The sequence below is a fragment of the Argentina silus genome, assembly GCF_951799395.1.
Source record: "Argentina silus genome assembly, chromosome: 14".
NCBI classification, from domain to species: domain Eukaryota; kingdom Metazoa; phylum Chordata; class Actinopteri; order Argentiniformes; family Argentinidae; genus Argentina; species Argentina silus.
In genome coordinates, this window is record NC_139668.1 from 13,107,789 (window position 1) to 13,135,675 (window position 27,887).

Below are 27,887 nucleotides of genomic sequence, written 5' to 3' on the forward strand. Positions count from 1 at the left end.
AACCAGGGACTCCAGCACAAAGCTCTATCGTCAGTCCAGGCACTGAGCTAGCCAGCCCCTCCCTCTGCATGTTGGCGCTAGTTAAGAGACAGAGAAGGTCCTGATTGCTTGGGGTTAACTTTGGCACTTTGCTCTAATCCCCTGGCTCTCCCTGTAAAATGATCTCGCCTCAGCACCGGGCACAATGTAGCCCTTTTTTTTTTTTCTTCCTCTCCCTGTGATTTTCAGATACGGCCAGATGACCTTGGTGCTTGGACATGGAAGGTGAAACTACTTTTTTTTCCCGCCCTCCTGCTTGTAGCGTCGAGGGATTTAGCGTAAGCTCACTTGATAGGGAGGTTAAAAATGGACTGTTGAAAAGGAGAGGAGCTCATTTTTTTTTGAAGCACTGCCGGTAATCCTGGCAGGAGACTGAATTTGGAGGAGGTCAAATGGGGAGGGCAGGGTGGAGAGGTGTGTGTGTGTGTGTGTGTGTGTGTGTGTGTGTGTGTGCGCTCTCTACCCAGTCAACTCTCCTTTACCCAGCCATTTTCAGATCATTATGAGGTCATTTTACCGTGGCCTATTTCTTATCTGGAGCTTCCTGTAGTTCATACATTTCAGACTAGTTTTTTCCATTGCCTAGTATTCATAGCTCATGTTGTTTTTTTTGTATGAACACATTTACACAGACTGACACACACACACCTACAGACTGACACACACCCCTCTACAGACTGACACACACACACCCCAACAGACTGACACACACACACCCCAACAGACTGACACACACACACACCCCTACAGGCTGACACACACACACCCATAAAGACTAACACACACACACCCCTACAGACTGACACACACACACCCCAACAGACTGACACACACACACCCCAACAGACTGACACACACACACCCCTACAGGCTGACACACACACACCCATAAAGACTAACACACACACACCCATACAGACTGACACACACACCCCTACAGACTGACACACACACACACCCCTACAGACTGACACACACACACCCCTACAGACTGACACACACACACACCCCTACAGACTGACACACACATCCGTATCACATAGTCTCTAGTCGCTCCTCCACTCCGCCTGGCTGGAGCCAATTGTCTCCTTGTTTTTGTCACACCCCATTTCTGGCGTGTGAGGCGGCGGGCTCTGATGAGAGCTGAAGGATGCGGCGCATCGGCAGCGAAGCGCCAAGGTCACAGCCTCTTAGAACCAACTTCCGCGCCAGGGCTTGGTAATAAAGCCCCCCCCCCCCCCCCCCCCATCCGCTTCCACCACTCCCCTCCTCCTCCACTTACCTGCCTCTCTTTTAAGGGGGGCCCTAGAATTGATGTTTCACTTTTGATTAGGCCCTAACCAGTTATGCAAACAGAATGGGGCATCTGAGCCCCCCCCCCACACACACACACACACACCCCTCCCCCCCCCCCCACACACACACCCTGCAATTACACACAGACACACACACACAGCTTACCCTCTGACAGCAACGCGCTGGTGCTTGGGGAGATCATAGTGAGAAAAAAGAACAAATGAGACAAAAACAACACCTTGCTGTGTGGCCCCCTCTGATTCTCTCTGAGAGTGTGATCTCCGTCCTGGGCCACAAGTGTATGAGGGGGCGGGGGTGGGGGGGGGGGGGAGCAATAGCAATGGGGTGAGTGAGAGAGTGTGTGACACAAAGCAAGAGGATAGAGAGATGGATGGATGGGAGAGAGAGAGGGGGGGTTCAGAGGAGTGAGAGCAGCAGGCACCCAGGCAGCTGTGCCACCTCATCCAGCCTTGTGGTGAAAATCACCTCTAATTGAAAAGCCTGCCTATTAACCCAGTAGGCGTGCAGAGGCAAATGCCATCAATGTGTCACAGGCTTGGAATAGAAGGCCGCTGAGCTTGGCTCACACACATATTCATACATACACACACACACACACTCACCGAGGACTTTATTAGGAACACTATACTAATACTAGGTAGGGCCTCCCTTTGCTCTCAAAACAGCCTCAATTCTTCGTGGCATTGATTCCATAAGATGTTGGAAACATTCCTTTGAGATTCTGGTCCATGATGACATGATTGCATCACGCAATTCCTGCAGATTTTCCAGGGGCACTTTCAAGCTGTGAATCTCCCGTTCTACAATGTTCAGTGTTCTACAATGTGAATCTCCCGTTCCACATCCCAAAGGTGTTCTATTGGATTCAGATCCGGAGACTGAGAAGGCCACTGAAGAACACTGAACTCATTGTCATGTTCATGAAACCAGTTTGAGACGACTTTTGCTTTGTGACATAGTGCATTATCACGCTGGAAGTAGCCATTAGAAGATGGGTAAATTGTGGCCATGAAGGGATGCAATACAAGGGATGTATTAACGGGCCCAAAGTGTGCCAAGAAAACATTCCCCACACCATTACACCACCTCCACCATGAGAAGGTGTACAGGTGTTCCTAAGAAAGTGCTCGGTGAGTGTACATTTGTGTGATTTTGAGAACATTTTCCAGGTTAAGGTGTGTGTGTGTGTGTCTGCTGATTGATGCTGCCTTCAATCACCTATGGAAATACCTAAATACCTACCTTCATGCCCCTGATGAGGTTCACACACTGACTTTAGAACAGGCATAGTGGTGAACAGCCCTGCTTCTAAGGAATATGACCTATAAGGGACTCATTTCCGTCATGGCAATTGGGGAACAGCCACATGGCAGGCCAACTCTATTCTGGCTCAAACACTGGCCCAGGGTGCAGGAGGAGTTTTATAATTTGTTCTCCTGCCACGGGTTTTTGACCCGTGTCTCTCGCTCCCGTCTGTGTGTGTAAGGTGACTTTTTCATCCTTGACTTGAGCCGTGTTTGAGGTTACGTCCTATCATGCGAGGCCAGATCATATCGAGGCCTTTGTGTCCATTGGATGGCCTTGTCTGAGTGACCTTCCCACCTTCCTTCTCTGCAGGCACACACACACACACACACATAGTTCACGCTGTGTTCTCCACCAAGGGCAAGTTGAGCTATGTTGCATTGGATCAGAAGCCCCAAAGATAGAGAGCGAGATGGAAAAGTGGAGGAAGAGAAGGAACAAGAGATGTGGGAGGAGAGAGAGAGAAAGAAGGAGAGTTGAATGGAGAGGGAGAGAGGGACGCAGCCTCAGCCCCATGTCTTAATCGTCACACAGAGCCCTGCTGTATCTCCCATGTCTCGCCCTGCTAGCTGGTAATTGCCCTCATTGTGAAGGCAGCTCGCTGGAACGCCTCTGAGCGCTGGGGGACGAGGTCCGTCATCACCCCAATACACCCCAGGTGTCATCCCGCCGCCCTGTGTCGGCAGTGAGCTCTCTAATTGCATGTCACACCCTGCTTGTCACCTCTGAGGCATGGGCCTGGGTGGAGTGTATGGGGGGTTGGGGGTGTTCCGGATACCAAGTCAATGAGGCAAGGCTTCAGATGTAGGGACCAGGAGACCATGGACCGAGACCTCGCCCAGTCATCTCCATTTCAAATGTGCTCCATACCGCAGAGGCTGTGTGGACCACTGGGTCTCTCCCACCGGGGCCCTCAGTGAGGTCATTGTTTCCCAGAGAGCTGTGAAGACCTCTGGATATTGGGGGATATACGGATGGATGGATTTTGGACATTTTGGATAAAGTGCCTTCATTAACAATCGTGAACTGTAACAAAGTAGCCGTTTGTTCGTCAACATGTCCTAAATCCTGATCTACTGTATGGTAGCCTATTTTTTTCCGAAAACAAACGTTGCATTTTAACTGCTTTGAGATGGTGGCACACGTGCCTGTCAAAGTGCACTGATCAAGAAGTAAATACTGTCGACAGTTGACTAGTAAGTGATGTATTCTAAGAGGCTGTGCTTTTTAAATGTAAAGTATGCGACATGGCCAGGGCTCCAGTGGCTACTTCTGATGCTGAGTGCTTTAGTTAGGAGGCTGTCCTGCTTTCTCTCTCTCTCTCTCTCTCTCTCTCTCTCTCTCTCTCTCCCTCTCCCTCCCCCAGGCCTGTTGTTTCACCAGGTCAGCAGTCCACAGCCTGCCTCTCCATGCCTGCATTTCAACCTATCTCTCCATTAGTTTCAAAGGCCTTGTGATGTACCGTAGCACACACCTGGGGAGAGACAGCCACAGGGTCGAGCCTCTCAAAGCTAGGCCAGGTGTGATGGGAGAGCACTAGGCTGTCCGTGTTTTGATCTAGTGGACAGACAGTGCTCTGTAGAGGTGGAGGAGGGGATGGATTGATACGCCAATTGGGTTCCGCCATGCCTTAATGCCTTCAAAAATAGCTGTGTGAAATGCACCATTAGGTTGGAGCCAGAGCTGTCTGAAATATGTCCCTGTGTGTGTGTGTGTGTGTGTGTGTGTGTGTGTGTGTGTGTGTGTGTGTGTGTGTGTGTGTGTGTGTGTGTGTGTGTGTGTACGGCTATGATGCTTTGTTGTGGCTGGTGTCTCTCCTATCTATCCCAAAACATCACAAATTGCAGTGGGGGTGCGTTTGTGGAAACTGAGATAAGTTAGCGTGAGAGATAATACACACTCAAGTGCTGCAATCCTGGCTCTCTAAAAGGCAGTTTTTATCAGCAGAGGCTATTTACTTTTCAGCACAGGCCCACTGTTAATAATAGCCTCGGATAAGTAAGCCATTTGAGTAGGAACGGCCCCCTCTCGGTGCTCACACAATAAATGATGTATTAAGCGTGGGGAAATCATAACTGTAGAGCATCCTTTGCCACTCTCTCTTTCCATCTCCTCCAAGTGTATTTCTGTGTGCTGTTTTTGATGTTATCAGTGTGTAATATTGAACCATACACCCCTATAGAGCTCAACACACATTCTCTCTCACCCTTTGTATGTACGGTGGACACACTTTTACCCTGCAATGTTACACATATCATTGAGCTGAGAGTTTTTTTTCTGTCACCCTGTCCTTTATTCAATGTCTGTGTGTGTGTGTGTGTGTGTGTGTGTGGGGGGGGGGGGGCGGGGGGGTGGTGGATAGTGTTCGTGGTCTTCCCCCGCATGCTCCGTGCCTCCAGTGTTTCCTACGGAAGCAGCCTTTGGCACAGACACACACACACAGACGCACACACACACACACACACAGACGCACACACAGACACACACACACACACACACACACACACAGGCCTCTTTGAAAGAGCATGCAGCACCAGTCAAGGGCTTCTCCATTCGAGGAATGACTCACCTCACATTCCACACACACCATGAAAAGATGGCACTGGAGATTATGCTCTTTTCATTATATTCACCCGCTCTCTTCTACCGCTCATTTTATTTGACACAAGTGAACCTTTTTTTTTTAATGGAGCTTTTCATGCTTTTTATTAAATCTGAAAAGGCTGCATCAATGACGATCATGCCGTGTGTATCAAGGGAAACCTAGAGGCGGGGAAAAACACACAAATGACAAATCCTCTCCTCCCTGCCGTAGTCTAGCACATTCTACACATCGTTAGTTGCCGCGATAATGCGATTGATTTATTGATCACCAAAGCAGCAGTCTATCTGTTGGACCCCAGCAACACGTGGAGCAATTTCGGTTAAGATACTGTAATTTTTTGTAAGATTCTGGGGGACGATCTACTCTGACTGAAGCTGGCCGAAGAGAGGGGTTCAAAAGACATTGCTGGCCTATAGGGCCTGGAGTATAGCCAAGTGGTAACGCCGTCACAACAACTCTGGCACATATCCAACACCCAGACTTAAGCCTCAACCCAAAACTAATAGGCTTCCAGCCACTTGGGGAAACACTGCCCTAGAAAGCCCACTTGACATTGCAGCCTCCCCCCACAGCCACGATCAATGTGTCCCAATTCCTCGTCCTATCGCCCTGAGACGGCCGGACAGACGGACAGCCGTTACTTAGACTGTTAACGAGGATTGAGACATTTCTCAGGCTGATGGTGATGATACCCAGAACTCCTTGTCCCAGAGAAGTGCCATGCTGTCATAGTTTTAAGTGGATTGTAAATCACAATTCTCTTGCCGTCCCCCCCCCTTACAGCCTTGGTTTTTATATTTGTCAAAAAGAATGAGCTCTGACTTCCTGTGTGCACAAGACTCAATGAGCAATGTGCCGGAGGTCTCTGCCGCGCAGCGCTGTGTCATTCATTCTCATTTGGACGGCAGGAGCCTGAAAAATCCCTCTGTTTGCTGTACACAGAAAGGGAGGGAGAGAGGGAGGGAGAGGGGGATAAAGACATAGAAAGAGGAGAAAGGTACAGGAAAGAGAGGGGAAAGGAAGACAAATAGAATGAGGAGTCGGGGAAGTTATATAGAGAATGAAAGTGTGTGTGTGTGTGGGGGGGGGGGGGGGAGCGGTTAAGATAATTAGAGAGGTGACCAAGAAAAATGTCTCCTCTTACAAATAAGGGAAGTAAAGAAGCAAGAAACTGAGGAAGTCGCAGTCTTGCCTCTCGTCCTCAGGGCTTCAACTCTGAGCAGATGTGTCCTCTCCCCCCCCAACCCCAACAGACACACACATACACATGGGGCAAACATGGCGATCTAGAACCCCCCCTGCACCCTGCAGAAACCAAAAGCCTAAATATTGGCTTTATCTCTCCTGTAATAAAAGGCCCATGAAATTGATTTAATGCTGCAGAGGCTCTCCTGGGCTGCAGCATCTCTGTCTGTGAATACAAAACAATGAAGCCACCCAGATCTATTCATTAACCTCAGATAATCCCCCCGCTTCATCTCTCTCAACAACTTTGCCTGTCCGTTCCCTACTTTAGGGCATCGAGGCCTCGCTACAGTGGGCTGAACGGGAAACGGACAGCTCCCAAAAGCAAAACCAGAGAGGGCAACAGGGAATGAAACGTTAGAGGGACAACCAGTGTACAATTGCATTCCCCTCTCATCCCATTAAAGCCACTTGAATTTGATTGAATTTAATTGAGAAAGGGGGGACAGAGAGGGAGAGGAGGAGAGAGAGAGAGAAAGAAAGAGAGAGAGAGAAAAGCTGGAGAGGGAGAGGGAGAGACAGAGAGAGGTGAAGGGTGTATCTGTGTGTATCATTGCCTCATCTCCCACCCAGTGGCTCTCTCTCTCTGTCTCTCTCAGCACATCTCCGTCGCTACCCTGACCTCCGAGCCCCAGCCCAGTGTCTGTGCCCGCAGGTGGGGACACCACCTAATTTTGTAAAACACTGTGTGTGTGTGTGTGTGTGTGTGTGTGTGTGTGTGTGTATGTATGTGTGTGTCTTAACCCCCATGATCCCTGAACACGGCCCCTCTGGACATGATGGCATTCAGGCCCACTTACCTCCTCAAGCTCCCTGTTTTTCCTCTTTCCTCTCCCGTGCGCCTTTCTCTCTTCCACGCATCATTTACGTCCGCTCTCTCCCCTCTTCTTTTCTTTTTTTCCCCCACTTCTTATTTTTCCCTCCTGTGCTGAATTCTAATTTTCTTCTCCAGAAGTGTGCACCTGCACCCGCCCCCCCCCCCCCCCCCCCTCATGGATTGGTAAGGAAAATACGCTTTTAAACCAGTGTTGGTGAGTGTGAGCGGGTGCCTACTTCTGGGAGAGAAGGGCATAGAGTTCAGCACCACACAGGTCTCTTGATTGTGACTCAGCCACCAGGGACAGATTAAATGTGCGACAAACGGTTTACGCATATTCAACTTTTGAGGGACAGAAAAAAAAACGGACAGACGGAATTATTGATGGCAGTCCGTTGTCTCCATACGAACCCCGTCGAAAAACAAAAAAGGCTCCATCTGTTTTTGACGGAAAATTCTCCTAACTCCTGTGGGCAGCCGACTGTAATATCATCTCCCCTCTTCTCAATATTACCCACTAACTCCGCTCTTTGTTCAGACTTGTTCCTAATCTTGTCCCAAAGTCCAATGTGTTGATTATATATTAGCACCAAATAAGAGGTTATTAAAAGGCCCTCTAATAGAACAGGATGGGGACTGTCTTTGTTTGATAACCCTGCAAGAGACTGGGCTAATTACATGAAGCCATCCCTCCTATCTGAACAGAACCATCTGCCAGTGTCACTGCTCTATTGTGCGTTGGCCCTCCATCATGAATAGCCCTCCGCTCCGCAGCCAAAGACGTGTGTATTAATTAGAGAGCGAAATCCTCTATAATTATATTTATATCATAATAACGACCGTCTGACGGAGTCGTCCTCGCTTGCCCTGTGCCTTTCATTGGTCCCCCTCTATGGTGGTGCTATTTAACAATGACGTTTGAAACACTGCAGATTTAGTCAAAGTAGCTGGGCCCTCGTCGCGAGTATATCGAGTGTATGCATGTGGAACTGGACTGGCCTGTGTTCACTTGCGCACGCACACACGCACGCACCCACCACACACCCACCCACCCACCATCTTATTTCAGGCGTTTTCATGCACAGCTTTTTCAACAACTTCCCCCTGAAACACTTTATTCACAAAGGCTACAGTAAATCTTTTCACTAATTGCAATTGCTTATCAAGGCCTATCCAGTAGCTAATTAGCTATACTGCAGATCATTTCCTTTTGTGTGAATATGTTTCACATCTAAGTACCATAAAGAAGAATACAATAAGGCCATTGTATCCTCAATCAGTGTGTGTACTGTTCCACAGTATGTATTGTTTCAAGAAGCATGTGTGATGATTTGTGTAAAAATGTTTTAAAGCTCCAGTTGCTCGGCAAGTTAAGAGATAATTGACAGGAGGAGAGAGAACAAAGAGCAGAAAAATGCCTCAAACAGACAATCAGTATTATCAATATTGTGAACAATGCACAGTTGTTATACTGTAGTAAACAAATGTAATCTCACACATGCGACAAAGCAAAAGTGGAGGTCAATTGCTTCTCCACGTATATCTTACTATACATATAGCACACACACACACACACACACACACACACACACACACACACACACACACACACACACACACACACACACACACACACACTGTATTACTCTGGCTACATATCCAACCCCACCCTCTACCTGTGTCCTACTCCTCCACACTGGAAACCAAAATGCACTTTGGATTTAAGCAATTAATCCCAGATGCCCCATCCCATCATATCATCATAAAGAGCAGATAAAAACAGTGTTGTCCATGATGACGCCGTCTCGGCCAAGCCTGTCCAGCATCTCCCCCACAAATCACCCCTCCCCTGTTCCCTAGGCCCCCCGCTGCCCACCGGGGCTGGAACAGCCGTTCACGCTGCCTGGAGACCAAATTATCCCCCTGATTGATTGAGTTCCAAAGCATAAACCCTCGGCGGCCGACAACTGCTGCTGATTCGCTCTCCCGGCTTTTACGACTTTCTCTTTCCCTCCTCCTGTTTCTTCCCTTCCCATCCGCGGGCCGAGCCGAACGCTCAGAGCCGGGCAAGATAAGTGACTTAAGTGGCCTACAAAGATAAGTGACTTAAGTGGCCTACAAAGTGTGTGAGCTTGTTGCAATTTCCATATCAGCCTTCATGGTGCTGCTGATGTTGGCCATGTTTCCATGTTAACCCTTCCTCTTCCAGGGGATCTTGTCGTCTTGTTTTTTGTCCCCTATACAGCTTGCCAGTGCAAAGGTTCACTCACTCACTCACACTCACACACATACACACACACACACACACACCCCACAGAGACTGCCTTCTCGTTGCCTCTCTTGTCTTTGGCTGTCTTGTTGCTAGAAAAACAAACAGTTTGATGCAAAATGCTCCACAATTTGCTTATAGAACCACAGACACGCACACACACACACCCAAACCCACACTTATGTCATGTCTCCCTCTCCCCCCCCCCCAGGCTTCCCAGCGACAGCGTATGGACCGGTGGCGGCGGCGGCAGTAGCAGCGGCACGCGGCTCAGGTAGGGGGGCCCGTGGAAGAGGCTGCTACATGGCATACCCGCAGAACGCAGGGGCAGGTAAACGCTCTGTCGGTATTCTGTGTGGCTGCCGCTCTCTCCGTGCTGTTTTTCATTAGCCAACCGTCTCTCTCCTCTCTCACACACACACACACACACACACACACACACATACAGTACACACTCACACGCCACACTACATAGGCAAGAGAGGAGAGAGGGAAGACAAATGCTCCCCCCTCTGTTCTCTCCTGGCTCTAACCTGAATAGACCAGAGTAGAAGGGTAGTGTAGGTTAGCAGTCTTTAGTTGCTTTCGCCGAGAGCTACTGTACCTGCCAGCTCTATGTTGATAGAGATAGAAAACGCCAGCGCTGCTGTAGGTGATGTTATTGCAATGTCTGTTGTAAGACTCATGTATGCTTGTGCACTCAGTATGCCAAATTTTTCGAGCCGGATCCTAACATGAGTTTTTATAGCATAACTTCCCTGCTCGTCTCCCATTGACATCGACGCGTTTACTTGAAACGGGTTGAGCGTCAAGTGAGACCCTTAATTCAGCCCTCTCGCTCCTAACGAAGCAAGCGTCCAGATTCCTTGAGTCTTACTTAAATTGGCTTCCTCTTTGACTTTGCTCCATCCCAGGCCATTGATTCAGCAGTCAGATAGCTTAATCAATCACTTGGACTTTGTCCACAGACACAGCCATACATGGCTAAATGAACATAGGGAGAAAAACCAGCGCTGAGGCCAAAATTGACGGGCGGCATTTTGACTCGGCAGGGAAATGATCGGCCCGCCTAATTGGCTGTCAGAAAGCCTGGCCTCGGGTAGCCGTGGTGATGCAGGGCTGCGCTCTGACAGTTAGGGTTGGAGGCTCATTGGATGCTTGCTAGCAAAAAGAGGTTGACACATACACATATACATAGATTCATACAGTATGTAATTACATAAGAGTACTGTGTCCAGTACTTACATAAGAGTACTGGACACACCATCCTCACTTGCTGTGTGCTTCACTTACTGAGTCTTCCCTATATGGCGTGTGCTCAAGCAGACCCCCTTTCCAATTCCCACCCTATCAACCTCTGCTCACCTACGGTACGGAAACAGCCTCCTCTCTCACCGCTGACCCATGGAGATCTCTAGGGCAGAACCAGAGCTTTCAGGCTCACACTCTCATCATGGCTACAGCTGTACAGCCTAGCAAAGAGGGGATCATGTGTGTACTGTAAGCCATCCCAGTACTCTAGGTCTATAGTATTGATTATCCGTGAGGGGGTCGTCTCTCCACGGAGAGGGAGAACTAGAAATGTCAAGATGGTAGAAGTCAGTAGAAAAGGGGAGCCTCTCTCTCTCGATACCCCTGTTCCACAACCTCTGGTATTTAGAAAGAGAGCGTATTTAGCATATGACCCCCCCCCCATAGCTGTGTTTCTTTCTCTGCCTCCTGAAATCCTCCAGACAGGAAACGATACTGATACAAACTGCTACACCTCTACCCCCAACCCCCAGAAGTTGTTCAGTCATAGCAGGGTCCTTTTGTTATACACATTATACTTCAAATATGGTTTGTGCAAAGTAGACTCAAAGTGAAGGTATAGGTGACAGCTGGTCTGAGGGAAAGACATGCACACACACAGACACACACACCTCAGCTGAGGCCCCTCAAAGCTCCTTCAGTAAAGTAAATGTCTACTCTACAATGAAGGAACAGTGGCAGAGAAAACTATTAGGTAGAGAGAGGTCCTTTTGACTGAACAGCCCTTACATGTCTTGAGGCAGACAGACAGAAAGGCAACTGACAAGATGGCAAACTCCTTTGCAAACAGGCATGCATGCAGATGGATAGACAGACAGACAGAAAGACAGGCAAACAAACACGAATGCAGACAGACAGACAGGCAGATTGGTAAGCATAAGGGGTGTGCCAAGTACTCGAAAAAATAAATAATTATTGTTACTGTTTTGGGCATTTTACGGATATGAGTATCATCCGATAATTTTCATTTCAGATATTATCAGTAATCGGAGAGGATTCCTTTCTCAAAATGAGTACACTATCGGCCAGTTAAGCTGTCTGTAAACCAATGAGAGATGAGTGCGATATGCCTGCTGCCATGATTGGATCAGATTGGATTGAACTGTACGCTGTGCCTTCCTCCTTCGTCCCCTGCGCCGTCTCACTTACCTCAGACAGACAGTTCGAAAGAAGCCAGCGGACGACCTGCAGCCGTAGCAGTCTTTGTTTACCTCAGCTAAAAGTGTATAACTTCTGAAACTGTGGTAATATTGTACAATAATAAATTAAAACTATTGATCTTTGATTTAGTTCATATATGAACCATGCACGCGTACCATGCATGCAAATAACAGGAATTTCTAAGGCGTGACAGGCGTTCACTAGGTTCTAACTGACTGGCACAGCTCGTCTTGAACACAATGGGCAGCTGCATCATTTAAAGCATTTAAATCGCACCCCCGGTTGTCCGAGCACAAGTATCATCCGGATACGACAATCAAGTCCTCTAAACGGATACGAATACGAGTATGACGACTCCGGCACACCCCTAATAAGCATGTCCACTCTTCCCTCTCCCTCCCATGTGAAGTGAATCTGGACCCTGGCATTGTAAGCAGCTCCACCAATCTCTATTACCCACAGTTGACGGACAGTGGTGGACAGCCAGTGATTGACTCTACTGTTTACTCAAAGTAGGCCATCCCATCCAGAGGGTCTGGAAACGAACCACGTAGCTCTCCCGACATCTGCCTGTCCTCATGATGAAGATAGATACAGCATATGTGTGTGCTGGATTCCACCCTGCTCTGCTCACAAGCGGTCCATGTTTGTGAGCTCCTGTCCACTTCTATTCTCCCGGTGTTTATTTTCTTGACAGAGTATGATGGGGGGGGGGGGGGTTGAGTGGTTGTGTGTACTGTAGATGTGGGTATTTAAAAAAAAAATATATATATTTATTCAGGGAAAGTTGACTGAGACCAGATTCTCATTTACAGCAGGGCCCTGATTTACATAGATCAAAGTACAAATAAATAAAATAAAGTATACAATACAACAGTTTACATGAATACACTAACCAGATGTGTTCTGTCCTCATTATACATAGCTGAGTATAGCTAGACAGGCAGCTAAACACCTCCCCTCATCAGGAGTCTGGAGACAGAATGTCGGTCTGACATTATTGGTTTATTGAATTAGAAAGGGTGAAACTGAGGAAGAGAAACAATAATCAATGATATGGTTTCACATCCACACATTGCCTTGCCATACATCACCATGGAGGATTGATCTAACAAAGAAATAGCTACAATAGCTAAATCTATGTTGTATTAACATTGAAATAAAGTGTCCCCTGTTAGCTAACATAACCAAAAATGCTCAATGTATTATTATATAATGCTAGTATGGCCTCACATGAAGAAATACAAGGTAAGTTTACATAATCACCATGAAAACCAATAGTTACAAGCTAAACTAGCATCTTCCATTATGACAACAATTTGTACAAATATAATCATGAAATGTAACAAAGTTCCAAAAAAAACCATCTATAAATTCAGGTAAGTAGTCAATGAATTTGTTACATACCGACAATGCAACCAAAGGCATAACACGAAGGTTGAACTTGATTAGAACAAGTAGTTGCAGACAACCATGAATGAGGCTCTTCTTAGAAAACAACATGCATTTCCAGAAGATAAAGGTCACATGACAGCTCAGGTCACAGGGTCACATGACTTAAGAGAGTAACAGGTTTTCAAATAACCACTAGGGGAGACAGAAACATCTAAAGGGAAGTGTTAATACTTAGTATTAACAGAACAACATGTACAAACCTCCCTAAACAGATCCTTCATTCCAAGTTCCAGGAGCACTTACCCTCATCATGGTGATTAGTAACTGACCTTACACTTATGAAGGGCTTACCCATTTCAACAGTAATAGGTCGCACACACAGACAAAAATACACTAACAGCTATTTGCATGATCAATTGCGCAATTACATGTGAATAAGCCTGCGCACACGTTCATCACACCCACATGTCGAAATGCAGGCTTATGGATCTTACATCTTTATGAAGAGGGAGCACATGGACTGCTTTCCAAACCTTGTGGGTAGCACCCGAGATAATAGTCAGATTAAAAATATATGTCAATGACTCTGCAATCAGGGAGGCGGAAAGTTGCAGTAGGCCAAGCAGATCAGCCTCAATGTATTTTTTATTTATTTATTTAAATTTACATACATTTTAAGCAGGGCAATTCTGTACATCACGAGTAGAAAATTGTTGAAGTGAAAATAAAGTTTCGCTAGTAGTTGACTGAACTCCCATGGAGTCAACTGGAGCCTGGGAGATGGAAGCGCAGTCGACCGCCTGACCAGGGTCAGCTAAACCAACGGCTCTCTCAACCAAAAAGCCTGCAGAGATCAAGTTCTGATACAGTGTGTGTGTGTGTGTGTGTGCGCCGAGATAAAATGCAGATATGTGCGAGCGTGCGTGCACAGGTGCATGTGTTGAATGATTAAGTGAGATGTGTGTGTGTGGTGACGGTAGTATGCCTACTCTGTGGAAGTTCAGGATGTATCATCTATTATATTATCATTATCCCAGCCTATCTGAGCACAAAATGAGGAGCCATTATCTATAGATTATTTATGAACTGCCTTCGCCGTCTGAAAAGAAAAAAGTTGTCTTTTGTTAATTAGTCACCTATTCAGCTAGAAAAGACGGTTTGAGATTGGGTTTGAAAGCCACTCCAGGCAGAACAGAAAGAGCACCTCATTTTGTTCAAATAACGTTGCTGGAAATGGAGCTAATTGCAAATGTTCTGAAATTCAAAAGTAAACTTTGAATCACATTTGACAAGTGTACAGACAGCTTTTGCTTAAGAGATTTGTCACCATAAGTGTGTTTGAGAGTAGACGGCATACCTAGATGGTGGTTTTGAAAAGGTGCGTGCGTGCATCTGTCTGTGGCTATGTAATTGCAAGGTCAGTGTGTATGAGCAAACAAGACAGGTTTGAGAACAACACACACACACACACACACACACACACACACACACACACACACACACACACACACACACACACACACATACACATACACATACACATACACATACACATACACACACACACACACACACACACACACACACACACACACACACACACACGAGTCCCTTCAGATAGATTCACTGTGTGTGACAGATTTGCCCCGGGCAGGTGGATGTGTGAAATGTTATTTCCAAGGTTGGCACTGGACCTCCAGGCTGCTTGTCCTCAGCTCCTCCACTACAATTTTTATGTAAGGGCTTTTTAAATGCCAACAGTTATTTTTTGCTTACATCAACAAACACATTGTGTGAGTAATCTTGCTGACAGGACAGGTGTTAAGTATTTTCCCCTCCATTAGACACATTTAGGCTGACAGACAGGGCTGTTTTGGGTACGATCATAAACGGCTGAAAGTTAAAGAGACAGCGGGTTTGGGCTCCTCATTGGCAATGACAGCGAAGGCACACCGTTGATTTCCCACTGATCTCATCCCAATTTCAAAACAATAAAAAACACTTGACCACTTCAGATGATCCAATTATTTCAGAATCCAAATATTGACTCATGCAGTCTTGTATGCAAATAGCATTGTGTAACTTTCCCGTAACATTTGTTTTAGTTCTGTAAATATAGCAAAATAATTTAAAAAAATCGAAACCATATTGGGCCCCAATTTGCTTCCACTAAAGAGTGCTGCACAACACTAAAACCATGTGCAAAGACTGTTTTGGTAATTTGGTGTCTAATCTGCTACGACCAACAAAATAATTTAGGCAGACAATTATCAATTTCATGTTCAACAATTACCAATAGCTGAAAATAGACACTTATTTGATCATAACGGACACAGCAGTTGTCAGAGATAATCCCTCATACCACCAGTACATCCTCCACAAAACATATGGAAGTAGACCGTTCTACAGCGCTTGAAGACTCTCAGGTTGAATTTGGCGCCCACTCTAGGCTTGCTGTGTGGTTAGATTATGATATCATAGACACTTAAGTTAAATGTGTTGCCTACAACTGTAACTATGGTGATTGTATGTGATGAAAAAAATATAAAGAATTATCGGAGCCTCGATCAGCGCAGAGTCACGCTACCTGACGTGAGACAATGGTGAGAGCCTGACTGATGAGGACCGTTGATATCTTCATCTCATATTCCGCCTCTATACTAACAGAAATTTTGCTGAATGAAAGTACCAACTGAGTGGCCATAGCCACTAAATATGTTGTGCTGCACAGCGCTCTTTAGTGGAAGCAAAGCAAATGGAGGCCCATTGACTGTCAGTACTGTTCATTCAGCATGTTATGATCGAGCCTAGCAGCCATGATGTTGCTGATGACAGTGATGAAAGCCCCAGCTGCCAACATGCTTTAGAACAGTATAATGTATGTACTGTAAGCGGCTATTTGTATTTACACCAGATGTATTCCCCACGTGGCTCAAACAATGTTTTGCTCCGAATTTACATTCTAGTCAAACTGCATTTGAATACTTACATTTCAACATGATTAACATTCACATTACCAACAACCGCTGACACCGAAAGGCCCCACAACTCCGCACCCACAAAACCTGTGGCGACAAATCGCCTCAATATGTTTCCTAACAGCCAGACTATTTACTTATTCATTCGTTTGTTTATATTGTATTTCTGTAGCCCTTGGATGCTTTTTGCAAAGCGCTAGTTCTGTGTAACGGCCCAAAGGACCACGTCCCACAGCCCCCTCCTTGCCACATCTGTTCGGCCATGCCAGCAACAGGCGGAGTCTTGTCTTGTGTTTGCTACGTTGCCACGCTGGAGGACCAAGGGGACGAAGGTCTGATGATGCAAATCAACACCCTTCTGGAAATAGTGCTACTGTGCGTCTCGTTAGCAATGCTTGTGAGATGGAGCTTAGTGGGTTGTCTCTCAACGGTTGTGTTCGGTTTTCACAGGTTTTGTGATTTGTACTTTTGAAAATTTTACGCACACATGAACACGCACACACGGGAGGCGTAGATGGAGCAAATCCCCCTCTTCCTCTGTCATTCACCACAGCATTAGAGAGTGCATCCTGTTCTCCAACATTATGGACAGAGAACATAAGATGCAGGAGAAACATCAGAAGCCCTGCCATTACGGTGGCAACTTTGATGTCTCAAATGTTGATGTTTAATTCAGCTCAGTTTTTGTACATTAATATGCTCAAAGAGAATCATTTGAATGTGCAGAAAGGAAAATGAGCTCCCCACGATAATCAAGCACCCCTCCATTTAACAATATGGCCAATCGGCAGCCTCTGTAGTTTGTCAATAGACGCTTTTTAAACAGCATTTTATTCCTCATCTTTACACAGATAGTGCTATCATTAGTCGTGATCTCATTTAACAAGAAATCATTTTACGCGGCTTTGTTTGATAAGACCTTGTGAGTGTGCGTTTCAACACTTGTGTGTATGTGTTTCTGTATGTATGTGTGTGTGTGTGTGTGTGTGTTTGTTTGTTTGTGTATGTTTGTTTGTGTGTGTTTGTGTGTGTGCTTGTTAGATAAGACCTTCACAGGGCTGGAGGATGATACCAGGCAGCCAAGGACTCAGTTTGTCTGTGAATTTGTGCCATGTCAGTGCAAACAAAACCACCTGGTGTATGTGTGTGTGTGCGTGCCTGTGACTGCACATGTGTGTGTGTGTGTGTGTGTGTGTACCCGCATCAAAGTATTTATTATTAAAAATGTATTTATCTTCCTAATGTTTCCTGCTTTGCTGAATTTGGGGGGATATTTTCGCAGACTGCCTGCCAATCACAGCAGGTAGATGGCAGGAGGACTGGGAGACAAGGAGGAGGGTGCAGCCAGGGGACCTCCCTCCTCCTCCTCCTCCTCCTCCTCCGTTCGACTAACGTGGGAGAAAGTGGCACGGGCCTCTGTAAAGGTCTTCATTTGTTTGTTGTTAAGGATTTAATTAGGAAGATGAGAGGAAACAGAACGGGATGCCCGGCTTTGTTCTAATTAGAGGGGAGCTCAGAAATCACTTTGAACCTCAAGGACACCCGGCTATTAGCACACACATCAAAAATGGATTAAACCTAAGTGTGTGTGTGTGTGTGTCTCTCTCTCTCTGTCTCTGTGTGTGTGTGTGTGTGTGTTGTCTCCTTTCTTAAATGAATAAAGATGCAGGGCAGACATCCTTCTCTTGTGTAGAGATGGAGAAGAGAGGGTCCATGCATCCTCAACCTCTCCTTCTGTCTCTTTTAATCTTCGTTCCTTAAGAGTTTGAAGCCAGCAGTGCCATCCAAGCATGTGCATCTGTTATCTCAGTAGGGCTGGAGTGTTTTATTGATTACTCAATTCCATAAACATGTGTAATTTGATGGAAAAGTTTTTTTACATTCTCTTCAGTAGTCAAGTGAAGGTAGCACAGTTACTTTTAATCAGGCCAGTAGAAGTGTGAACTGTTTGAACATGTGACAGAGCCTGTTGGTTTCCCAGACATGTACGCTCAGGGCTAGCAGCTAGCAAACATGGCCACTACAGGTAGCTTATTGTCATCATATTTCATCATTCTTTAATCATACGGTCAGTCAGGCCTGTTTCTACGGATACACTGCCATAATATTGGCCACAGCCCCTTCCGAAAGGCAATTTCTTCATGCTAAGGCTTTGACTACGGGGGATTATACAGACTAGAGGTTAGGCCTAGTTCAGATTGATACGCACTCACTTCTCAGGTTGAGAACATGGCTTCATTAAATACCAGTTAGAGATACAGGACTGTATGTGAGAAAGAAGAGAGAGAAGTATGTAGGATAAGCATACTGGGATAGTGAGGTTGTTAAAGCTGTACTGTAAGCCTATATGCCGGTATATCCCCTCTCTATCATTCCTCCTTAACTAATTAAGTGGGAAAATAGTGGGTTTGAAAGACGGAGCCTGGAGGTTTACTGGGCTACTGTCCGATCGCTCAGACCAATGAAGGGGTCGATGTGTTGATAAGTGAGGCACTGGGGTCACCCAAGGTGTCTGTATTGTGTGGGAGTCTGTCTCTGAAATGGGATGAGAAAGGAAACTCCTTCCCCTTTGTGATGTTCGCTGTCAAAAGCTAAAGATAGTGGGTGAGTAGTCTCGTTCGGTTTTTCTTGGCAACACTGAAAAGCCTCCATCTCTGAAGCCCATCATTTGGAGAGGGTAGAAGTAGAAGGGTAAAAAGGGTAGAAGTAGAAGAACCCTTGTAGTGCCATGTAGAACCATTTTTGGTGTCAGATAGAACCCTTTCCACAGGGTTCTACATGAAACTAAAGGATTCTACATGGAACCAAATGGGTTCTTCAAAGGGTTCTCCAACAGGGACAGTTAAAGAATGCTTTTTGGTTCTAGAAAAAAACCGAATAAAATAATCTAAGGCGGTATAATGTATGGAGAAAACTAATTACATTTTTCAGGTTTACTTGACAAGCAAAGGGTAGATGTTGCATTGTGGCTTGATAAGGTTAAGTATAGCAATGTCATTGGCAGTGATTTGGTTTTAATACTGCTCACACTGCATACATTATGAGAACTCAAGACCCGGGACCCCAAATCTAAAACGAATTAGGAATTTCTGGCCTAATCTCATTGATTTATGAGCAGAAGCCAAACATGAATTATTGATTGTTCTTAATCATTTCCTCACTTATTTTAGGAAAATCTCTTTCTATTATTGTTCACGTTGAGCTCTTATTTTACATCGGAGACTTCTGTGTTTCGCAATGAGTAACATAATGATAGCATGAACTGACTAGTAGTAATATTTTGTAATATATTGATGTTGCATTGATGTCCATTATTGCAGTCCCACTAGTCTTAGGGACTAAGCAGGAAGCAGAGCTGGAGTGTGTGTAGTCCCCCAATATGTTGTGCCTGTTTTCAGCTCCCTACATCACAAACAATCACTGCTTGTGGGGTTGTTGGAGGGGAAAGCAGGGAGAAAAACAGTAATGGATGTTTAGGTCGCCTTGCCTTGCACCACAACACAATACCATTCAACAAAAATATAACAACAAAACAAACAAAGGCAAGTCATGAAGTTACTGTGTAAAGTTGTTCTACAATGATGGAGTCGTCGTCCCCCCCCCCACCCCCCACCCCATCCCCACCATCCCGTCCCCCTGTCCCCCTCCTCCCTATCTCCCAGGGTTCCCTGATTATGGGTTCTATTCCGGGGCCAGTGACCAGCGGGGGGCGCTCTGCTCCTCCTTTGCGGACTATGGCTCCTTGGGGCCCCAGGCTGCTCAGATGCTGCACAGTGAGCATGCCCCCTCCGCCTGCAACTCCCCCCTCCAGCACCTGCACAGCCCGGACCCCTTTAAGAGCCCAGGTGTGTACCAGCCTCTCTTTTCCTTTAAATCAATGATGCCATTCAGCCAAACTCTTCTAGCTCATTCATCAGGAGGTGGTTGAGAGGTAGAGGAAAGATGTGGGGTTTTGGAAGACAGAGAGTTGAATGATAGCCGAGGGACGTGTTGCACGGCGTAGCAGTACTCTGGCGGTTCAACCTGGCATGCACTGCATGCTTTTTATAGCACTGCTTTTGGAAATTATGTGGGTTCATTTTTCTGTCATGGCCTGGATGTTTGAAGTATCTGTATACATGTGTCAGTCTGCTCATGCGCTCCACCGGGTAGTGAGGGACTCTGGTCCGTTGACTACAGTAAAACACGCTTCAATCCCTCACATAAAATGACCGGATGTGATGCATACGTAGACAACATGCATGTATACTGTAGGTGTTACATATTCAAGTAACATACACAAGTTTTACATACAGCTCTAGCAAAGACTTAAGAGTCTACTTTGGAGACCATACCACATGCATGGTGTGGCAACTGGATTTTTCCTTGCTATTATAAAGTGCAGAAACTGACCGATATTTAAAGCAAGTTGTTAGTATATTCTTTAGGGATATAGAAAAGGTTCATATTATCTCCTCTAATCACAACCTTGAAATATTGATCTTTGTCCTTGCTTTTCGGTCGTGCGTCTTGTTTTCGATTTTGCCTTTTTTGTTTGGAGGCGATAAAATATAATTGGTGTGACCACACATGGGAAATACATTTCTATCTGACCCACCTGCTCATGGCTGTAAATATGAAAGACATAACTTCGATGAGGAACTCCTGTTTTGTATGAGATTGTTGCTACTGTGATTAAGGCCATCTCGGCTGATCAATATTGATATATATAGACTTGAACTTTGTCATATGTTTTGTTTGATTCTGCTGACAAATAGAAGACAAGTGACATAAATAAGTTGAGCAAAGATGTCCTTGATTGTTCTGATTGACAATTGTTCTGACTGGCTCGACATCTGAGTATATGTATTTGGTTTTGAGGTCAGCTAAATTAAAACCAATCAGATAGAAATTAGAGCTTAACAATCTAATTTTATTGAATTTGTTCCTCCATCTTTTAAATGCTGTAACTACAGTCATAGCAGAAAAATAAGTTCCCCTCGTCATTGCTGATAAAGAATAGCTCTCCCCTCCACATATTGACTTGGCATGAAAACAAAAGAGTTAGTCTTCTGTATCTGTTAGAAAGCCGCCTTCCTCCAAATGTTGCCTGCGGGCAAATGTCTGCAGTCGATTCCCTTGTCTTACCTTGACGAAGATGATCAGTGGTTCAAGTTATAAGTTGTGAAATGTAAAGCTTTTTATTTGAGCCCCTCGTGCGCAGAGAGCCTGAGTGATTTACCCTTTAGAAACACATAAGGATTGTAGTTTCACTTGTCTTTCTCTACTCCTGTGGCGCTTAAAAGCCTCACTGACACATCTAGACTCAGAAGTGCTGCCAAACATTATTGCAATGAGGATGGTGATTGTGACCCCTCTTTTGAAATCACCGAACAGTGCAAAACTATGAATGCAAACCTGCAGCAAACGTACAGTACAAACCCGTCTTCTTCTGAAGACCCGCACGGATATCATTCTGCAGTATAAATCGGCCTCAAGTCATGTTTAGCTATTAGAGTGGGTGACAGAAGCAGTGTAGCCTGTGGATTAAATACCATAAATCCTGTTGAACATGGAGAGGAGGAGGGGGGGGGATGTGAGGTTCAGCAGAGTCCACCAATTATGTGGAATATTGCCGTCTGTATAAACAGAGAGAATGAGAGAGTCTGTATTTGCTTAAACAGTCTTATTAGGACTGCAGCCCTCAGATAAGAATAATGCGCACAAAGTGCAACAGTGCGAACATGCCAGACGGTGTATGATACTAACCAGCACTGTCACTTATAGAAGATAACATGTAATTACCCTGGTGTAAGTTTTATAAAGCGTTAAGGGCTTTCTTTCTTTTTAATCGCAGATAGGGCACTGTACGTTTTGGTAGTTATTAACCAGCTGAAGTGTACGTGCGCGCATGCACGCATGCGTGGTCGTGAGCCATGCACGCCATAGTGCTAGAAACACCCAATAAGCCGACAGTTAAGGACTCATTTATTTATGGTCATACAGATGTAGAATCAGCAGGACCTTGTTTTGAAACAGAAACATGTATTACAGTGTATAGTGTACACTGGACGTGTTTGTTCACATTCTCAGCCTCTTTCCTAAGCTGGGTTTAATAAACCCTTTAGAGTCTTCAGATCGAGCACATAAATAGACATCCCTTTCAATTAACATCAGCACCAAACTTAAAGCTTCCGGCCGCAGTAGAGACTGATTTAATATTCAGTTTATTAATGAGTGTGTCACTAAGTGGTGCTTGTGGTGAAAAATGAGCGGACCTCAGCATGGGGGCTGGAAGTTCCCATGGTTTTTAATTTAATGTATGCTCTTGCTTTTATTTATTTTAATTTGTCTTTTCAACACACTGAAGCAGAGGGGTCATCTGGAGCTGATGGCAGTGATGGCTCAAGTGGCCTAGAACAATTAATACATTTCAGACCCCCACCTGAGGGTTTCTCTCTCTCTCTTTCTTTCTTTCCTCCCCTCCTTTTCCCCTTTCTTACTCTCTCATTTCTTAATTGCCAGTATTATTGGTCTGGGATTTCTCCTAGACGTGTTCTACTTTTCAAAAAGACAGTCTGTCTGGCTCTCTTGTTGCCTTGCTCACTTTAGACATAGTTTACCCCCCAAGTGCTCAGACAAGGTCGTCTAGTTTGTTTTGCAGACTTTGGTTATCATGTCTGTCCACTCCCCCCTCACCTAACTCTCTCTCTCTCACACTCACACACACACACACACACACACACACACACACACACACACACACACACACACACACACACACACACACACACACACACACACACACACACACACACACACACACACACACACACACATCCAGTGAGATGTAGAGGGGGTGGTGGGCTCTGTCTTTCTACTCTTTAATATGTGTGTCTCTCTGAGGAGTAAATATGACTCAATGATGCAGTCTTTTAGCACACATTACCCTGGACACCCTGTGTAATTTCCTGGCTGTCAGGCACCAACTAGGCCTGATACCCCTGACACTGAGGAGAAGATAATCACCATCTTATCTTTAAAGGATGAGTCGAGAGAGAGAGAGAGATGGGGGGAGGGGGAGGGAGGGGGGGGGGGGCTCTCCTAGCGACAGGTGTTGATTAGATTGGGGGTGTTGTGCCGAAACCCCATGTGCAATTTACGAGAGGGATTCATGAACTGGCAGTCATATTTTACACAGGCGGACACGCGGCGCGGGTGGAGGGGTCTATAAAAGAGGTTATGATAAGGAGAGGGGGACCCAAAGAACTGACTCACTTGTCTCACATTCTGTTGTTACGATCCCTGGGAAATAGAGATCAGCTCCTTCAGTTGTAGAGAAAATAATCGTATCTTCCGTTTCGTAAGGCGGTTTTCTGCGTTGTCCTAACTCTTTGCTCCTGTGTAGTTTGCATGGAATGTGAATGCTTCTGTATTCAGACATGCCGATACGTAGACAAATGTAGTTCATGCATGAGCATCCAAGATACGATATTGTTTCGGAACATGGTGAAATGAGCACTGTAGTGTGTAGTTTTAGTGTCAGGTGGCTTGCTGAATATGTATACATTTGGTATATGTATATGTCTATACCTGGCTCCAAACACCGCAAATCGAAAACAAAATCATTCAATTTCCTCCTGTGTTTAATTATATCTTTCAATCCCTTCAGAAAAATGAGCCTAATAGATATACATATAGTAGCTACATACAATCTTTCTTCTTTTTCTGATGGTGTCGTGATATCCTGTAGTGCTTTGGGGAATGCAAGTGTACGGTACTGTGCATGCCACTCTCAATAGCTGCTCAATAGCTGGTCCTCAATAGCTGCTCTGCTCACCCTGCTTCCCCTCCAGGCAACAATCCGCCGCGACCCGGAGCCTTCCCCGGCACCAACAGTCCGGGCCCAGTGGCTGACCTCTATGGTAACGCCAGCCAGGACTCTGGCGTGGGCAACTACATCAGTGCTGCTAGTCCTCAGCCTGGCTCTGGCTTCGGGCACAGCATGGCTGTAAGTATGCACTTGCTCCATCTCCACCTCCTCAACCTCATCCTCTATTTCTCCTTCACCTCCTTTTTTAACCCCCCACTACCCCCCATATCTTCTCTTCTTGTCTCAATCGTCCTTTTGATTCACTCTTTCTCTGTCCATTTCAATGCATTGGCATATTCAATAGCCACACCTACAAAAGAGATTTTACCGTTGAGATTTAGAATCTCTTTGTTTTTTTACAAGAGAGACCTTGAGGCCAAAATTGCAGCACACACTGAACTGTGCACATACAGTAAACACACAGAACAAAACAGAAATATGCTGCCTAAGACTAGCACTTTGTAAAAGTCTCATGCTTTGTATGTTTTTCCGGGAACTGTTGACTATATCCAGCACTGTGCGTATAGTAACGCTTATCACATTTGATCGTGCCAGTGCAGTGTCAATAGAAACAGATGTATCCCTTTTTTTCTTTTTCTTTTTTCTAGACACTTTGACTATTTCTGAAAATCAAGAGATATCTTAAGGCAATCTCTTCACTCACCACTCAAATCAGACATCTATTCAGACACTTAGTGTGCCCATTGCCACTGTGCCTGGTTTTTAGACCTTCAGTACTTAAATTAAAGTAAAATGTAAGTAAAAGAAGAAAGTAGTTTAGGTTGTGAAATGCAGTGTGAAAGTTTGCCATCTAAATGCCAAATAAGGTCTGAGTGCCAGACAGGTAGTCTGCCCCATGGTGTTGTGTTTCATTGCCAGCATTTTTCCATCTTCTCTTTCACACATCCCTCTCTCTCTCAGTCAGCTCCAGTATAACCAACTGTGAACTCGTCCCGCCCGTCATCGCCTCTCTGATGTGTCAGTGTGCTTTTGTTCATGCGCCAACCAGGTCAATAATCACCCAATTAGATGTTTTCTCTGTATTTAGTTTCACCTTAACAATGGTCATGATTGGGGTAATTTTTGGGGTAATTTTTCCCCGAACAAGGAATTCCAGGGCCAGCCTTTGAAAGGGTCTCCCGGTTCAAAGTGCATCACGTTAATCAATAAGACAATGACAGGCTGTGAACCTGTGTCTTAGTCACATTTCTCAATGCCCTTTGAAGCGACTGACATTCATTATCCACATTCCTTCAGTTTGGAACGTTGTGAGGAGTTGTATTGATAATGTGAGCAGACTGTGGAAAGGACTGATGAGTAACGAAAGGCCAGTCCGCTGCCACAGTGAGAATGAATACCTCTTGCCTTGTTTGAACTCCTGTCTAAAAGCCAAACCTCTAAACTGAATAAGGCCTTTTGTGTGTTTGGGGCCACTGTTTATTGTGCCTTGCACACACACCTCAAATTCATTCTCTGGACAACTTTGATTTTTCCCAATGCATTCCTAGCATGTTACAATAATTGAAAGTGAGTCATATCGGCTCTCGGAACAGATGGGTCATTCATTAACTGTCGAACTATCCTGCAATTGGAATGTCACCTTCTGCTTGACTTTCAAAGACAGTTTGTTTCAACCTCAATAAAAAGAAATGTAGGTTGGGGAAATTACTCCTCTATATTTCAGAAATGACAGGCACCGCTGGCACTCAGAATCCCCTCGTCAGAAATATTTCATGCCGTTGCTATATATGGCCCTCCTAACCTACATTTGACTGTGTGGTCATTGATATGCCCATTGTACAGTGGTTGTGTTCCAGTGCAGGCATACAGTATGGTAATGTATACTATATAGTTAATGTGACCTCAGTGGCATTTTGTCCTTCTGCTTGACCGTGATCAAATCACTGACACATCGGCGAGGGTCACACTAGATATTTGTTATTAAGTGGCAAATATATGACTTGGTGAAAATACCTTTTTCTTTTTGGAACATCGGCTATTAAAAGTTAACATTTTCACCCAAATTATAATTTTTATGGGTTGGGGGTGACAATAGATTCAGAGAAGTACTTCCATTTCCATCTTTGTATCATTGCTGAAGTTGTTCTTTTGCATGTCTTGTGATTCTGGTGATTTGATTAAAACATGTTAGCATGAATGTGATAACTTGCTTTAGAATTCTACTGACCCTGCAGTATTTGCAAAACCCTGTTGAGGAAAAAAAATGTACAGTCTTTGCTAACTGTACTTGTCTCTTGCTTTAGTCTTTATAATAAAGCACATCATCAAAAATGCTCAGCATGGATACATTTTTGTGGTGATTGCTGTATTCACAAGCTTTAAAAAGACCACAGTTCGCCACACGCAGAACTGGCCACGTCAGTGACCTAGCGCTGTGACTAGCCAATGAAGCTCTTCTCTCTCGTGCAGCATAATTTCATTGGCTCAAATCACTGCTACTTGTTGAAAATGATTACATTTCATATGAATTATTTATTTCAGTTTTACCTGAATCAAAGATGTTAAATATAAAAGATCTTGGATGGGTTTCAATAACTTAGCAACTGGCCCATGACATGACTAAGGAATAGGTTGATTTCATGAATGCTGTCGATAAAGAGTCCTGTGGTCTGGGACACATACAGGCTGACATGCTCCACAAGGAGGCAGAGACCCACCTCTGTGTGGCTATTCACCACAATCAAACCGACAGTAAAGAACCAAATTGACATTCCTGTTAGCAGCTACATCCTATGAATAAAATGCACTCAACAGTAATAGTTTTCTTTTTAAAACATTTCGCTGAAATGCATACTGACAAAAAGTACTAACTGTGCACTTCTAGGGACCGTTGATTGCGACAGCTTTTACAAATGGATACCATTGAAACCTAACAACTGGTTGGTTGCCATCTCATTTGAGGTATTACAGTATGTGCCATTTCTAGAATGTTCAAGTCTTTTTTTCTACAATATAACAACCCACCTATCCCATTGTAGTTTCCTTGAGTTGTTTCATTTCCTGTTTCCTTCCTCCGTAATGCTAATGTCCTCTACCTCAAACTCACGACAAAACTTTTCACAGGGTTTAGTGAGCAGTCATTGTTTGTGCTTTTTGTCAAATATGACACCATTTGAATTAATAGAATTATGAAACCCTTTGAAAAGTTAAGGTCAGTATCATATTCCATAGTAAAAAAAAAAGAATAAAAAAAAAAAGTGTGATGGTGAAATGCTCATTTCTAATTATTATTTTTTCTATGTCCCTGCTCCTTATGTCATCCCTCTTATTGCAACTTAGTTACCCCATTTTAGAGCACTGTACGCATGTGTTCTGTATGAAGCTATAGTCTGCAAATGAAACGTGTATTTGGTTTATTTACGCAAACCCCTCTGTTGCTTCCCCCCACTGTTGCTTTCTCTCATGTTTGCCAATGAGGATTTACACTGGAAGTCAGCAGTCAACCAAATCAGTCGTAGTTTTCGTGGGGTTAACATTGGTTTCCCCAGGAACGGATGAGATAGATTGGTCACTATTCAACTGAGGTAGCTTTTGTTGGGAGGAACTGTAGCTGTGCACAGGTTCACCCTCCA

At 45.0% G+C, this 27,887-nt stretch overlaps 1 protein-coding gene across 2 annotated transcripts in view; it reads left to right on the plus strand.

Annotated features, from left to right (window-relative positions):
- The window catches only part of msi2b (musashi RNA-binding protein 2b), a 177,872-nt gene that overhangs the window by 142,724 nt on the left and 7,261 nt on the right, over positions 1–27,887 (plus strand). For both annotated transcript variants that reach the window (XM_083685289.1, XM_083685290.1), the window contains exons 11-14: positions 9,809–9,871; positions 20,105–20,287; positions 24,278–24,432; positions 27,140–27,216. In XM_083685289.1, coding sequence (XP_083541415.1) covers positions 9,809–9,871; positions 20,105–20,287; positions 24,278–24,432; positions 27,140–27,181 — 443 coding nt within the window. In that variant the 3' untranslated portion in view covers positions 27,182–27,216. The remainder of the gene's footprint in view (positions 1–9,808; positions 9,872–20,104; positions 20,288–24,277; positions 24,433–27,139; positions 27,217–27,887) is intronic.